Below are 16,175 nucleotides of genomic sequence, written 5' to 3' on the forward strand. Positions count from 1 at the left end.
GATGAGTCTGTTACATCCATTTGCTTTCTCTCATCCCACAAATGTCTGTTTCTCAGTGAAACAAAGCGTATGTCCCGTGAACCAGCGACTGGAGCATCTGTCAGACAGTGTGCTGTGCTAATGCATTCTTGTGTTTGCTTGCTCATGACACTGGAAGGTTTCCCAAGAATCATTTCCTAGGTTGATCACATCTTCATTTTCCTTCCCGTGCCTTTCCTCCCAAAGCCATTCATACATCTGGCAGAAAGATCTTGAGCTATTAAACTGAAACTGAAGACAAAATTTATTTCACAAGAGTGTCTGGGGCATGGTGTTCATGTTTCTGCTTGCAGTAAATACAGTTATCACAGCTAGCCTTTTTGCGTGGATATTTATATATGAAAATGCATGTTTTTCTGAATGGCATTAGCTCAGTTTTTTTGTTTTCGTCTATGCATGTTTAAGGACACATGCATTTGTGTGGTGGGAAGTGGACTTGGCAAATACCTACTTGTCTGGATACCCAATTTATATGGCATGTGTTGTCCATGGATTGTTATAGTCCTTACAAGCATGAGCCATTTGTTTACAGCCTGTACTGATGTGCCCCTGTCCTGCCCAGCTCAGTGAGTTTAAGAGCTCAGGTCAGCCAACTTCCACAGCCACTCCTACCAATACTTTAGAAGTTAGAGAAATAAAAACTCTTCTTCACTTTAGAAGATGAATTATGGAGCATACTGTTACTGAGCTGTGTGGAGGCCCCTCAGCCCATCCACATGGCTGCAGCTTGCTTCCCACTCCCTCCAAGTCCCCCCCATCCTGCCTGCAGCTGTGTCCTGCCTGGCCACAGACACCCCTTGGGGTGCCCAGCCACAGGGTGATGCCACATGGGACACCTTTGACTCACATGTGTGCACCAACCCTGTTGCTGATGACATTTTTTTTCCATCACTTTTTAGGCCTCTGTTAATTATTAAGCAAAATATTCAGTCACAAGTCAGAATGTTTCTAGATGGCAAGGTATAATACACATCATGGTTTTTGAATACCCAAAGTCTTTGGAAATCCCACTGACAAGTTATAGGAAGGAAATATGACAGCATCTTGCTAACAGGCACATTCGGGATTCCCCGCCTGCAGGAGCCCTGCCTTCTTCACACTCCTCTTCAAAGCGAAGGCAACAGAGCATGGCAGTTTAGTCGAAAGACAGTGAATATACTACAGACCAGTGGAATTTAAATCAATGAAATAATAAACGTTTATAACAACAGCAACAACAACAACAACAATAATATAATAATAATACAACCACTGGGCTATTCTCTCCAGTTTGAAATTATGTTAACTGATAAACTATTATATTAGCCTATTAAATTCTGTCATTTTACAGCAGGTCTCCTAGTTCTTTCTTTAAACTGAGGACATCCTATTGCACATTTAAATCAAAGCTCTTTCTTTGCTGATCCCTTGATCCTTTCTGACACCTTGGAGTTAAGGCATTCTTTTAGACCCTGTGCCAACTGATTTGAACTGCACCAGGAAAGAATTGTGGTTCTTTTACCTAGAAGATAAATCCCCTAATAAGAATGTATAACAGTCCTTGAAGCCCTACACTTACCACTTGCCTCAGGCAAATTAAAAAAAAAAAAAAAAGGAGCTTTAGAAGCATTACTGTCAATTAAAGAGAGCAAGGAATTGGAAGTATACAGACCTCCATGACTACTAGCCTGTGTATCCTGAAACAAGTAGCTACAAGTAAGTTAGCAAACAACATAACTGAAGCCAGGCATTACTTTGCTTGCCTGAATTTTTAAAACAAGTGTGGCTCCCAGAATTTAATTTTACAGTAACAAAATTCTGGGTCTCCACCTCCTCTTTTTTAGCTACTAAGTTCTGCACATCTGTAGGATGGGGTGAGGAATGTGATAGTCTCAGTGAAATCTGCTACTGGAGAGAAAGACTATCATCTAACAAATCTAAAAAACTGCATGTGTTTTTTCTGTGCCAGTTCCACCATGGTATGTGATGGCTCCATCAGCCTATTCAGCACATTTTCTTCAGAGTTAGAAGAAAAAGAGCTGGCCATGGAGTACCTCGTGCAGTCTCTAGCAAGCACTTTCCTATTTCAGTGCCCTGTAACACATGCCCTGAGGACAGTGCAGGGGGATGAGCTGGGCACCAGGAGCAGCGTTGGGCTTAGACAGGGCTGGCGCAGGGGGAATCTCTCACACATTGGTCCTTGTTACCCCAGCACTTCTTCGGGTAAAATTGGCACCAGAGCTTCCCCAGTGAAAAGTTAAATATGGGAAGCAGGAGGTGGCACTTATTCATCCCAATGGATCCCTCACCAACTTAGACATAGCAACCCCTTCAACAGAGAAATGGAGTCATTTCTGGGTGCGATGTCTGCACTATTAAGCAGTGTGAAAAAACAAGCGTGGGCTGATGCCTGCTTTTAAACACTTGGGTGGATTCTTCATCCTCCTTCCAGTGCATGCGCAACTTCCTTTTGCACAGGTCTACACACACACACACAGAGTGAACTGTCTGGAGTCTAATTTACCTCAGAAAGCTCTTGGGCTGTGTCACCTCTACTGGGGTTAGATGTAAGGAATGGGATTTTCATTTTCACTTGTCTTCATTTCTCTGAAGGGCCCTTCATACCAATGTTTCCACAGTGCAAAGAGGCTGTCAGTGCTGGCACTGCACCCACTCTGAGGTGCATTCGTGCTTTCAGGATATTATAAAAGTGTCTTAGTATAAATGAGAATTTGGGCTGTCTCTGCTTCTGACAACACTTAGACTCCCGAACTATGATCTCAGCCTCTGCGTTAGATTAAATGCAGTCCTGTGTTTGCATTTTGGGCTTTACAAGCTTTCAGCTATTAATTCCAGTAGATGTGGGAATAAGGCAGGGATATGTTGAAAATCTGGACAGCTTTCTTACATGGGGAATACTAATGTCTTTGGGAGCATTTCAGACTTTTAAGGATATAAATTAATCATGCACCAGACTGCTCTCATCTCCTGTCTCCCTGTGGAGCTGGCTTTTTTGCCATTGGGGCTGATCATCCAGGGGAGAAAGCACATTTTTGTGTGTCTGCATGGGACCTACCACAGTGGTGTCCAGACCACTTACAGTGTGGTATGCAGACTCACTGTAATACCACAGTACAGACAACAGCTTGATGGACTAGGAGATGCCCAGGGTCTGAAATGGGGAGGACCCTGCGTGGAGCAATGGCCCTGGCAAGTGGGGAGGGGTGGCAAAACTGACAGCAAAGCAAAGAGAAGCTGAGTGCTGTGGACAAAGCCTTGCTATGGGGAAGGATCTCTGCCATGGAGTGGTGTTTAGTCCTACAGGTCTTGCCTGAATTTGGCCGGTCTGTATAAGAAGATGCGTGTCTCACCCTGCTCGCCCTAGGTAATATGCCCTTGTCACTCGCAGCTGTGGTGGGGTCATTGAATGCTCTGATTCCTCCGTACAAGCCCATTCATTCCTTTAATTAACATTGACTTTCCTGTTGGTTCCAGCTGATTCAGTGCTTCTACTATGCTCTACGCTCTGATAACAGGACGGCAGCCTGTTGAATCACCATCCCAAAGAGACCAGGACCTGAAAGTGCTTTTCTCCCAAAGCATATTTTTGCACTGCAAGCTGCAGTACAATCACAGCATGAGGAAACAAATCCTTTTACATGGGAGGAGCAGGGAAGAAACTGGCCAGCCCAGCAGCAGATGTCTTCCCACTATTCAGAGCTTGCAGACCCCAGGAGATGTGTACTCTGGCTAAAAAAGATCTGCCTGCTCCAGGATGTCCAGGGAGGACACTGTCCTCTGCCCACTGCACCTTTTCCTGTCCCAGTAGGTTCATCCACTCCACAGGGCCATTGACAAGCTGCTCCCTGAAAGAGGCATGTGGATTTTCTAACCTACAGAGGCCATGCTTTCTCACCACACAGTAGCTGCACATTGCTAGGAGACGGATATTTTCTTGTCTCTCGAGGACTATTCATTCACAAGAGTTGGTGGTTTCTTGTAGTTCTTCTACAGGGATAATATCCACGGAGGTCATGGGAGTAGCTACTGTCCCTGGACACTGATGTAGGACATATTGGTAAGCAGTAGGTCACTTTCCAGCTTCTCGTCTTCCAGGAAGCTTGTGTCAAAGAGGAACCCTAGGCTCTGTCTAGTCCCTGTCTTTTTTAATTGAACTCTTGATCTAATTGGGGTTTTTTTTAGAATGTCTTTTTCTATTTTTTTGTTGCTCCCAAACCAAAATTCTGAAAATTTCTGCAAAGATGCAGATGGGAGAAAAAATAGGAGAAACTGATTGGGAGATTTTAGGTTTCTAGAAGCCAGATGGAAAAATATGTTGAGTGCATGGTTCTCCCAAGATTGATAGAATGTGCCACATGGTATAGTACAATATGTGCTCTATATTTAACACTGAGCAACTTTTCGGCAATATTTTTGTATTGATGGCATGGCAATCTGTAAATGTAATGGAGAAGTGTGTGTAACAGCATGTAAGCTTTTGAAAGTGCACTTTACACAAAACGTCAATGTGCCACATGACCACTTCCCTTACCGAAATGCCCTGCAGAGACAATGGGCTGGGACAAGGTGTCAAATAAGGCAGACCCTGGCAAGCTGCAGTTACACATGAATTTAACACCTCCAGTAAACATTTATAAACCGAGAAATTATTCCCACAGGGGGGATGATTTACCATCATCTTTCACTAATATCTCCCTCCACTTCACCTACGTGTCCCCATCCTCTTTTTTTTTGAGCAGGAGCTAAAAAAGAGAAGAGAAGTTGGGGTGTGCTTATTTATGTATTTATTCTCTGTTGCTTTCAGCTCCTTCTTCAGCTCCTGCTGCTAAATGGCTGCTTGGAGGCCTGCTTCTCCTTTTGGGGTTTACTGATCTCCCAGATGAATAATGTCCCCCTTCACCTCCCCAGCAGCTGGCGCCCAGGCGAAGTGCAGGCAGGATGCTGACAGTTATTGGGAAAACATTTGGCGTGCAGGCAGCTGCCAGAAAGCAAAAGTCACTCTGAGTAGACCAGGGTGGGGAGCATCTCAGAGACTAAACTACTCCCTGGCCCTTTTCGCATTTACAGTAATTCTTTCCAACAAGAAATGTGCTGCCAGGGCCTAGAGCACTCATTAATTAGTTAATCCTGGACTGAATGCAAGAATGATTAAAGACTGTTGTAGATTGTTTCAGTCTTGATCAGCTTTTTTTTTTCCCAATCCTGCCTTAATTTTTCTCCTTTCTACATGGGTTTTTACTAAGGCTTCTTCCAGGGAATGGCAAACAGAGAAGTGAAGGGCCAAGTCCTGCTGCACCTGCACTATGCTGGTCAAGGTGGATCTTCATTAACAACCTGATATTCAGACAGAGTGCAGCCTCAACAAGCTTATGGGTGGCAACAAGTTGGAGGGTGGGGAGCGATAGATAAGCCAGAGGGCGGAGCTGCCATTCAGAGGGACCTCAAGAACTGGGGAAATGGGCCAACAGGAACCTCATGGAGTTCAGTAAGGACAATTGCAAAGTCTTGCAGTGAGGGAGGAATAATCCCAGTACTGCTGGGGGGGCAGTTGGAGAGAAAACATCTCTGCACAAAAGGGCCTGCAGGTCCTGTGTGCCCTTGCGGGGAAGAAGCCCTGTGGCTTACTGGGCAGTATTAGCAAGAGTGTAGCTAACGAGACACTATTCACATCTGGAGTACTGTGTCCAGCTGTGAGCTCCCCAGTACAAAAAAGGCATTGACAAACTGGAACGAGTTGAGTGAAAGGCCACCAAGCTCATTGAACTGGACTAAAGACATCTATCATGGTTTAACCCCAACCGGCAACTGAGCACCACACAGCCGCTCCCTCACTCCCCCCCCCAGTGGGATGGGGGAGAGAATCAGAAGAGTAAAAGTGAGAAAACTCGTGGGTTGAGATAAGAACAGTTTAATAACTGAAATAAAAGGAAGTAAAATTATAATAGTAATAGTAATAATAATAATAATAAATATACAAAGCAAGTGATGCACGATGCAATCGCTCACGGCCCACTAACTGATGCCCAGCCAGTCCCCAAGCAGCGGCCCCCCCCGGCCAGCTTTCCCCCAGTTTATGTATTGAGCACAATGTCACATGGTATGGAATACCCCTTTGGCCAGTTTGGGTCAGCTGTCCTGGCTGTGCCCCCTCCCAGCTTCTTGTGCACCTCCAGCCTTCTCAGTCGGTAGAGCATGGGAAGCTGAAAAGTCCTTGACTGGTGTAAGCACTGCTTAGCAACAACTAAAACATCGGTGTGTTATCAACATGATTCTCATCCTATATCCAAAACACAGCACTGTACCAGCTACTAGGAAGGAAATTAACTCTATCCCAGCCAAAACCAGGACAACATCCAAGGAGAGGCTAAGAGATGGCTTTTTTCAGTCTGTAAGAGGAGGCTGAGGGGGATCCACCTACAGTCTTCAGGCAACTAAGATGAGGGTATAGAGAAAATGAAACCAGACTCTTGTTGAAGGTGTGCAATGAAAGGAAAAGAAAAAAACAGACACAAGTTGCAGTTGAAATTCTAATTAGATACAAATTTTTAAAAAATTTCCATAGTGAGGGTGGTCAAACACCCAGGGATATTCATCCTTGGGAATATTCAAACTTTGGCTGTACGACACCCTGATCAACCTAATGTTACTTTAAAGTTAGCCCTGGAATGAGCAGGGTGTTGGGCCAGATGATTTCCAGAGATCCTCTCTGACCTAAATTACTCTATGACTTTATTCTGTGATGTTGGAAAGTATTTGCATCACCTTCTGTGAAAGCTTTGGGTCACAACCATTTTGAAGGCAAGCTGCTGTTGACAGGTGTGGTTGTTACTACTTTGAGGCATCATCTGGGTCCACATGCTTTTCCTTGTCAAGGTTGATAAGTTTACAAGTAAAATACATGGCAGACTTAGCAGACTGCCACAATACAGTTAAGAGAGTGTGTGACGTGATTTTATGGCACATTGACCATTGGTCTGTGGCTGAGAAGCAAACCAGAGCATCTTCCAGGGTGTCGTTGTCTGCATACAGTGGTACTGGTCCTACTGCAACCATGATTCCTGGTTCCTGCTGCTTTTGGTACACTGATCTCCCACACACCCCATGGTTTTTCCCCAGCCATTCTCTATTACAGTGTCCCAAAAGATGCCCTGCTCCTCTCCTCCAGCCTGGTAAAGAGAGGTCATTCTTTATTCTATGTTGCTTTCTTGTTTCTCTAAAACCAGCTCTGTGTTACATTATTCATAAAAGTAATCACATTCATTCTTTGAATAATTTCAGCAGGGTTTACTTCTTTCCATGGAAAATATGACATGAGCTTTTGACTGAAATGAGATTTTTTTCTTAGAAAATTTCCCATTTTACTATGACATCCAACATAACATTAAATCTAGCATCGTGATAGCTGAAAATGTCATAGATTTCATATTACTTTTCAGTAATATAATAACAATACTATTAAGACTCAAGTAAAGCACAAAAAGAACTTGTTCCTATTTGTAAATGCCATTTTCTATTAGCTCTCAGACACCTGAGGTACTGCATACTTGGAGGGATTACTGCACTTCTCAGGTAGTTGCAGCCACTTATGGCTTGGATTTGTGCCTCAGAAGCTTGCCTGAAGGCTCCATTAATTGCCAGTAATGCAAAGCTTGTTGTATCATATTGCTTAATTATGCACTTTTCTTCCTTTCCGTGTCATGCCAAGCAGATAGGAAAGGCTTTGGAAGAGAATTTAGTCAGAATGTGTTGATCACTGGGACATGTCAGAAAACTGAATAAAGCCTCCTTGAATAATGGAGGGTAGACAGAACCTGAAGTGAGGATGTGCATCTTCAGTGCCCAGGGAAGATCTTTTTCTATTGATATGAAGGGTGAAGTGTCTTGTAAGACTGGCACTCTTTAAGAAAGAGAGCAGGAGACCCCATCCTTCTCCCACAGCACGGGCAAAAAGCTCTCTAAACCCATCAGGGTGCTAAAGTATAAAGCAGGTCTACCCTTTGACTGCAGGTGATTATTCACAGTGGAAACGATAATTAAAAGGTATTTTGACAACACTAATCTAGTCTTGTGTGTTCTTTCTTCATGCCCATGAAGCCCTTCGTGCTTCAGTGAGAATAGCTGAAGGACCAGGAAGCAAGCCAGAGTTATGGCTATATGCAGAAATAAGAAATAGGAAATCTCTTCAAGGCATGAAACCTCCCAGCAGGATTTGCTGTCATCGTATTCTCTACCCCAAAGCAGGCTGGGGAACTGCTTTCTGCAGAAAATGTTATTGATGATCTTTTCAGAGCTGATCCTCTTCTCATAATTAGAGAAGTTAGACACATGGTCACCAGAATAGCTACTGCTGCTCCTGAGATGTTTAACTTCCATATTTAACATCAGGAATCTCTTAAATTGTTTTATATTCCCCCCTTTCTGACAAAACTATTTCCAAGGCAGCTAATGCTGTCACAGATTTAAGGGTAGATGGGTCCAACCTAAGAAATTATATTCTGCAGTCAGATCTCTTCCTATTAGGTATTTTGGATCCAGGCTTTATACTTAGGTTTGTCTCTAAAGTATAGTTTTACCACTAAGAAAGAAAGAGACTGCTAAAGTGCATTGGAGCAAGCTGAAAAAAAATCAGTTAAATGCAAATAAGCATCCTGCACCGCAGTACCGGAGTCCAGGCTCAGGACTTGCAGCATTAGCAGCTTCCTAGCCAGGCACTCGTCATCACCCAGGGGTGATTGACTCCGGTAATCGCTGGCCGATCTCAATTGCTAGGAGGAGGGGTAGGCTGAGCAGCTGCCGTGTGCCTTGGCTAGCATCTGGAACAAGGAGGCAACTACTGCAAAGGGAGAAAAGCCACAGGGACCTGGGGGGGGCTGCTTCACTCTAGGCGTGGCCGGTTCAGTCCTGCACTACTCGGAGCACTGAAAGGCTCGTGCCGTGTGTGGCAGAGGCCATTGCCTGTGGCAACACGAGCTGAAAGGAAAGCACCTTTCCATTCCAGAGGAAAATGAAATCTCACCAGCTATTTCAATCTGAAAATGAAATTTTTTCCAGTCTCCTGGATTCTTTTTTTTTTTAAACAAAGGATTCTATGCCACTCTGTGAACATGTTACACGCATTTTAGTGGCCTTTATTTTGCCAGGCAGTGCTATGAGCCAAACTCTAAATGACAACTGAGCACTTGGGGTCTGAGAAAGAGCTTCTGTAGAAGGGTTGTGGCCAAAGATGGGCTCCAGCTTTCTCCTGGAAGCTTCATCCATCTGGCTATCATGCTAAGGAAGATTCATGACTTCAGGTAGGTGTCTGCCACACAGCCCAGGAAGGGCACCGCACCAACATGCAGAGCACAGCTTATTAGCGACATGTTTTAAATCTGTGGTTTACTTTTAGTTCCATTTACCTATGCTATCTCCCTGCCCATTAGATGTTTGAATGAGCTTTCCTGTATTCTTTCTGTGACCAAACCCATTCCCATGACCTGTCTTTAGCAGGGGTCTAGGTACAGTTTTATTCAAGACCACTCGTGGTCATCTAAACGCTGGCTGGACAGATCTAGTGGAGAGGAAAGGTATGTGCTCCTGCCATAGCTCTCCTAGTCCTGCCGGGCTTGGGTGCTTAGGACCTCAGCATAGTAGGTGCTACTGAGTTTGGTTCACCCAAAGGTTTTGGCAACGCTGTTTCAAATGTGGGACTTCTGCCTAACCTGTCTGTCTGCCAAGGATTTCAACTTTCTGTCATGGGAGATGTTTTTGGGTTGGGTTGAACTAGCAAAGAAAATAGTTATGCTACTAGCTATTCCAAATCCAAGGCTCTCTATGTTAGCTTAAGCTTTGCACTCTGAGAATGAGAGGTAGCTTGCAAAAGTAATCTTCTACCAAAAAAGCAAGAATCCTCCTGTGAAGCAGTTAAGCTCTTTTCTCCCCAGATCACTGGTACCCCCAGTTATTCAGTTTTCATGCCACCACTCCTACCATGACTACCCATTTCCCTTTTAGTGCCTGCTATCCTTCCCAGCCCCTTGCCTCACATTTTGCCACTGGTCTCTGTTTCTCTGCTACAGACATCTTGCAGACTCTGGGGCTCTCCAGCTGATGTTTATTCGCAGCTAGTCCCAGGCCCTGCACTCCTCTGCCTTGTTCTCGGTATCCATGGGAACATTCTCTTTGTCCCGCGGCTCAAAACAGGGGTTCAGTGTCCACCTTCGCTTTAGGGATTCACTCCTCATCTGCTGCATGAGAGAGTGCCCTGCCTTCCTACACGATGCAGAGTTTGAGAATAGGCTTTTCTATGTTAATTCTGTATTCTTGTGTCCATCTTGTAAGTTGAGAAACTCTGCCTTTGCCAGGATCTGAAAAAACAAGAGCTTTTTTCCCTAAACTTTTCACTGGCAGAAGTAAAGCCACTGAAGGCAGTTTCCCAGCCACTGTGTGTCCTACCCCCCAGCTGGCCATGCTCATTTGCATGCTTCCTCCCCACCACAGCACCGTGTCCCCACCCCGGGGTGTTGGGGGAGATGTTCAAGGGCAAATACTGCCGCTTCCTCTGGGGAGACAGGAGCAATGGTCTGAACCATTACCGTGCAGCCCCAGTAAGTGCTGCTCCCTAAGTCAAGCCTGGGGAAAGACTTGAGCTGTAACAGCGACCATTTTCTTCTTCATATGCTGAGAAAGCCGAATGAATGAGGGACACACCTGAAGCTCCTGCCCCTCCAGGCACCACAACTTTAGTAACTCAGCACAGATACCGAGTCCTGGTCCTAGGAAGACGATTAATCCTTCCTGAGGACCTGTGCCTGCCTCTGGGGTACTTTCTACATGGCAAGTCTAGCAGAATAGAGCAGCTCAAGCTTTCCAAGATTTGTATTCACTTGCTGTTCCTCAGCAGGGGGTCACTGCTTGCCTTACCCCCATTGACACCAGGGAGGTCCATAAATCCGCTGCACAGTGATAGCGCAGCCCTCCTGATGCTCATTATGCATCTTGCTGCTGGAGGAAAGCACCACCTTTGGTGCCAAGTACATTAGGGAACATGCCTGGGTTTAAAAATACTCCATGGGAGGGAATCACAACATTTCCAAAGCTTAGCCTCTTGCATCACAAAAGCAGAGCATGCTCCTCACCATGTCTCAGGCGATAACGAAAGTCCAAGGCCAACAAACAAAATGAACAGCTTTAAAACAACAAAGCTGTGCTGGGTTTTGTATACAGTGTTTGTTGCCACAATCTGGCCCAGAGTTACCATCTCGGATTTCCCTGCCAGAATGATGGAAATATAAATAGGGGCTACAAACCCAAAGTATTTCCAGCTCATACATCCCAAGGATAGAAATTATAGTCTCTTAGCAAGGAAAATGTTCGAGGGTAGTGAGGTAATGGGACCTGGTTACAGAGCTCATTTCTCTGAAAAACTTTAATACAGCATGGAAATTTTTCCAATGTCCTTGATGCAACCTCTGTTAAAGTATAAAATAATCCCCTGTTTCAGTGGAAAAGCCCCTTCCATGCCTTCGAGAATGAACTGCTGAGCTCCATTTTGGGAACAGTTTCTTTCCAGCTGCTGTTTCCAGAGATTCCTGAATAGCTGCAAAGACACAGCGTCAGCAAGGAATGAAATCTGGCTGTTTGAAAGATAATCCGTCGCCTGTTGGCTTACCTAGAAAATGCCTCACTTTTCTGTGCGTTTGCTGAGAGCTGCTGCTGTTGAACCATAGGAGTCCCGGGTCCAGTCTTGCTAAATAATATTCTGGAAGTCCACACCATGAGTCACAGCACTGGATGAGGGGCTCTGCTCATTTGATTAATTACATTACCATGCCTGCCCTTTACTTGTTGACTTATAGCTGTAAGAGCCTGGGATGTGCTGCGTATGTAGTAAACTGATTAAACGGGGAATGTATGTCAATGTATGGATGTGTACGATAGCTTTTTGAAATCCCTTATGATCTTCCCACCCACTGGGCATTGCTTCAATATTGAGTTCAATCGTCAGGAAACAAACTTTCTCCCTCATCTGCGTCGCACATTGCAATGAGCTTGCCAAATATGGCCAAGCTTTTAGAAAGAAGAGAGAATCCCCCCACCAGTGAATTTATGACCCTTGGCTCTGCTTGTGGCTTGTTCCTGCGCGTGCCTGAGTGACATGGAAACTGCAGCAAATCTGTTTGGCCTGTTTGTATGCTCTCACACATGCAGCTATGTTGGATTTTTCCTTTTTTTAATTACTAGGGGGTTTTGTTTAGTTTGTTACCTTCTAACGCAAGCAACCCATGACGAGAGGCCCAAAGAAGAGCAACGTGTTAATGAAAAGAAAGGGGAAGGATGGCAAAGAAACAAGGAGAGACTAGAAGTGTTGCTGAGCATTTGAAAGTAAAATGTCACTCCCCTCATCTCTTCCAGGTCCTTCAAGCCAGACTTTGTCCTGATCCGGCAGCATGCCTACAGCATGGCGCTGGGAGAGGACTTCCGCAGCCTCATCATCGGCCTCCAGTACGGTGGCATCCACACGGTCAACTCTCTCTACTCCATCTACAACTTCTGCAGCAAGCCCTGGGTGGTAAGTGATGATCCAGCTCTACTGCATGCCAACACTGCAAAGTAGATATCCGGTGCCGATAAAGCACCAAACTCAGCTTCCAGTCTGTTTCATAGGAATTCATCTCTTTAGGTTAAAACCACCATCTAAACAACCTTAGGAATCCAGCTGGGAATTCTTGGGGGAAAAAACTACCAGCACTGCTCCTTTATCAGCCTCTAGTAATATCAAGGTGTTATTTCCTCACCCTGAGTAGGACGTTTCACCTGTCCCAGACTCTAATGTGTCACAAACAGCTAACAGTACAGTAACACCTAGATTTCTTGTAAGGCAGAGTAGATGAATAGCAATAGATTAATAATATCAGATCAATAGTAGCACGTCTCTGTCCTGACCAAAACACAGTAAAACTACCTTAAAAGGAACATTAACATTCGCTGTTTTAGAAGGTATCTGAACTACGCTATTGCTAGTATCATTTATTAGATGCACACTTGTGGTATCCAGGTGCCCCAGCCTAAGACTAAGATTATCCATTCCTTGCAGAAGTGCAACCTGCACTTGTCTTCTCTTGTCTTCTCTTCCTACTTTTTCTGGGTGGTGCTTTGTTGCACCTCTGAAACACCTTGGGCTGAATCGGCTCCTGGGGAGAACAGGACAGTGTTTTGGTATTTTGCACTGGGACCCCCCTTCACCTGTTCTTTAAATTTTGTCAAGCTCACCTAAAAATCTCAGAAAACCTTAAAAAATATTATCATTGGCTTGCCTCAGCCCCAAATCAAAGTTTGTAATAATTCCCCAGACCTGTTTTATGACCAGCTCTAAGTCAGCAGGAACTGCAGGAGCAGGAGAGCCAGAGGAGTAAGGCTGGCCATCGTGAGCCACAGAAGCAAGGCTGGCCATCGTAGCAGCTGCTGGAAGAAGTCAGATGCTGATACCATTTTGGAGTCCACATGTGGGTCTTCCAAGCAATTTCATCCCAAAGTGCCCTCTCTGATCACCGATGCTCCCAGAATGGAAATTTCCCTGCAATGTTCTAGGTCCGAAGCACAGAACTACAAGCTATATGGATGTGACAAGGAGATGGGACTTTCCAATATGCCCCCCATGGAAAACTTTTAGATACGTTTTTAGGAATTCCCCTTACTCATTGCACAAATTTAGCCTGGGGTGAGATGGAATGTTTATAGCAAGTGGTAACTGTCTTCCTCATTACCTAATTAAGTCTTTTGTTGTTGTTGTTTTTTCCTTGGAATAAATATCCTATTAGACTTCAGTGTGTTCATTGGTAGTTCAAATCCAGTTGAGGTCTGTAATGACTCACACTTTTATTTCCATGACTGTGCAGTGTTGGATTTAACTCATTTCTTACCAAAAATGTACCAGTGTAATAGACATAGTCTTCTCAGTTTTCACCCCTTTTATGACATTTGGGGGTTTTGTTGAGACCAAAAGCCAAGTCCTGTCTTTTCCAAAAATGTTGCAGTGCAATAATGAGAGTAGTGAGAAAAATCTCGCTTTTCCATCACTGTATAGGTAGATGATGCACATTTGGCCTCAGTCCCCATTTGAATGACAAGGGTTGCTGGGAACGGAAAGGGGGGGGAGAGAGGGATCAATACCAGGCTCAGTACAACACCTTTGCATTGTTTCCTGCAGTTGGTCCTACACACACGAGCTTATTGACCCCGCTGACTAAACAAAAAGCCTCCACATTTACACTGGCTTTTGCTGAGGAAGAGAGTCATGTCGTCTATTCCATCTGATTTTGGGGTTGAGTCAGTCAGGGTTTAGTTGACATTTTTCAACTCATGCCTTGTAATTACGTTTCTGATGGTGTTCAGGGGCCTGAAGATGTGACAGGCCTATTTTTCCTATTATTTTTAGGAATCTAAAATAAAAGAAAACAAACAAACTCAGCACATTGCAAAACAAAAAAGAAAAAGAAAAAGCAGGGTTGGCAAGGCAGTGTGGGAGAAATTGGCTCTGCCAGTAACTTGGCTCTAGCTATTCTGGGTCCGGTTGTGCCATGCTTTCCTCACGGGGAATACAGCTGGCTCAGACAACCTTCCCAGAGGAGTCAAGGAAACCACTTGTAAACACTTGAAACAGGTTTGCAGAATGCCTCCTTTCCCTACTGCCCCCGCACACACATCACCCCCCCAAACCAATGATTGTAACGCACTAAGTAATCTAAGAGCTCAGATGGGATCTGAGCTGGTATTTGGCACCACTGAAATTTTATCAGGTTGAAGCTCAGGTAGAGATTACAGTGGGGCATTTGAGGGCAGAAAGCTTCACTGGCAGTGGAATCAGAAAAATTTGATTTTGTGATGGCTGGGAAATGAGAGATAGGGACAGACCACTTCGGTGCATGTTCCACTCTGATTGCAAAACAGGCATCTTGAAATAAGGGATCTGCTTAACAAAGATTACTGGAAACTTTTTGGACCTAGAAAACAGTTGAGATACATGAAGAAATAAAAATAAATACCCCTGGGAAATATGCTTTTCACTCTCCCTTTTTATTTTTTCCAAAAATGGTTCCATTTCATAGAAATGTTTATGATTTTGTGGAGGGGGATGGAAGTGAGACTGTTTTTCCTTGGCAATTTGCAACAACGTTTTTTTCTCAGCAACTCTAATTACAATCAGCTGAGTTTGGGCTTGGGTTTATTCAAACATGCAGCCCCATTTTTTTAATTACATTTGCCAGCTTTCTAGTACTGCAATACACAAATTTCTTCAAAGGTTAAAATTTGCATTAAACACAGGCACAGTTTGAAATAGGTGTTTCTGAAAGAGAAACAGACATATTAAGGGGGATGTCACACAGAAACATCTAAGAAACCTAAGTTTTAAGATTATCCCAGAATTATTGAGAAATAATGCTACAAGCACCATAAACACAATGCTTCAACCATTAATAATAATTTTTGTGTTATAAAAGTTACAATATGAAGTACAGTGGGAACAATGCTCAGAGTAGTACTCATATTACATGCAGTAATGCCCATAATTGTAAGGCAACTTTTGCATCTGTAGGACTGCAGGAAATACGAAGTCTTGACAGTCATCTACAGAGTCCAAGAGGCTCCCAGCCAAACTGTTATTGACTGTCAAGGGATATAGGCTCCCTGATGACCTAGGCACTTTAAAAATATGCAAAAGGCCTTGAGATCCTCTGAATGGATCTTTTTATTCCTCTGTGAAGACTCCCTGCCAGTAACTCTGATGTCCAACCAGCCAGGCAAGGCATCTCACTTAAAACCCAGACTGTGCCACATTGCCTTGCCCTGTGTCTTGCTTTCTGGTCTGGATGCAATCTCACTAAAAACAGTGGAACCACAGAAAGTAAGAACTGATACCAAAATGTGGAAGGGGCAGTTATATCTAGCTGAGCTGCTGACAGTAACATTCCTTCTACCCATCTAAAATGCACTGGGAGGTGCTACTTGAGCTCTGCTATCAGGTATCTAAGAGGCTGCTGGACCATGTAACATGGGTGTCTCTTTGCCAATATCCTGTCCTTAACAATTGCCAAAAAAAAGGAAAAAAGGAGGTAGTTGTCCCATAAGGGTCAATACCAAAGTCAGACCTTTTTGCA

General features: G+C 44.3%; 1 protein-coding gene across 2 annotated transcripts in view; it reads left to right on the forward strand.

The window, feature by feature from the left end:
• SYN3 (synapsin III) overlaps positions 1 to 16,175 on the forward strand; it is a 208,747-nt gene that overhangs the window by 47,467 nt on the left and 145,105 nt on the right. For both annotated transcript variants that reach the window (XM_076338922.1, XM_076338931.1), the window contains one exon: positions 12,433 to 12,589. In XM_076338922.1, coding sequence (XP_076195037.1) covers positions 12,433 to 12,589 — 157 coding nt within the window. The remainder of the gene's footprint in view (positions 1 to 12,432; positions 12,590 to 16,175) is intronic.

Source organism: Aptenodytes patagonicus, chromosome 1 (genome assembly GCF_965638725.1).
Source record: "Aptenodytes patagonicus chromosome 1, bAptPat1.pri.cur, whole genome shotgun sequence".
NCBI lineage: Eukaryota > Metazoa > Chordata > Aves > Sphenisciformes > Spheniscidae > Aptenodytes > Aptenodytes patagonicus.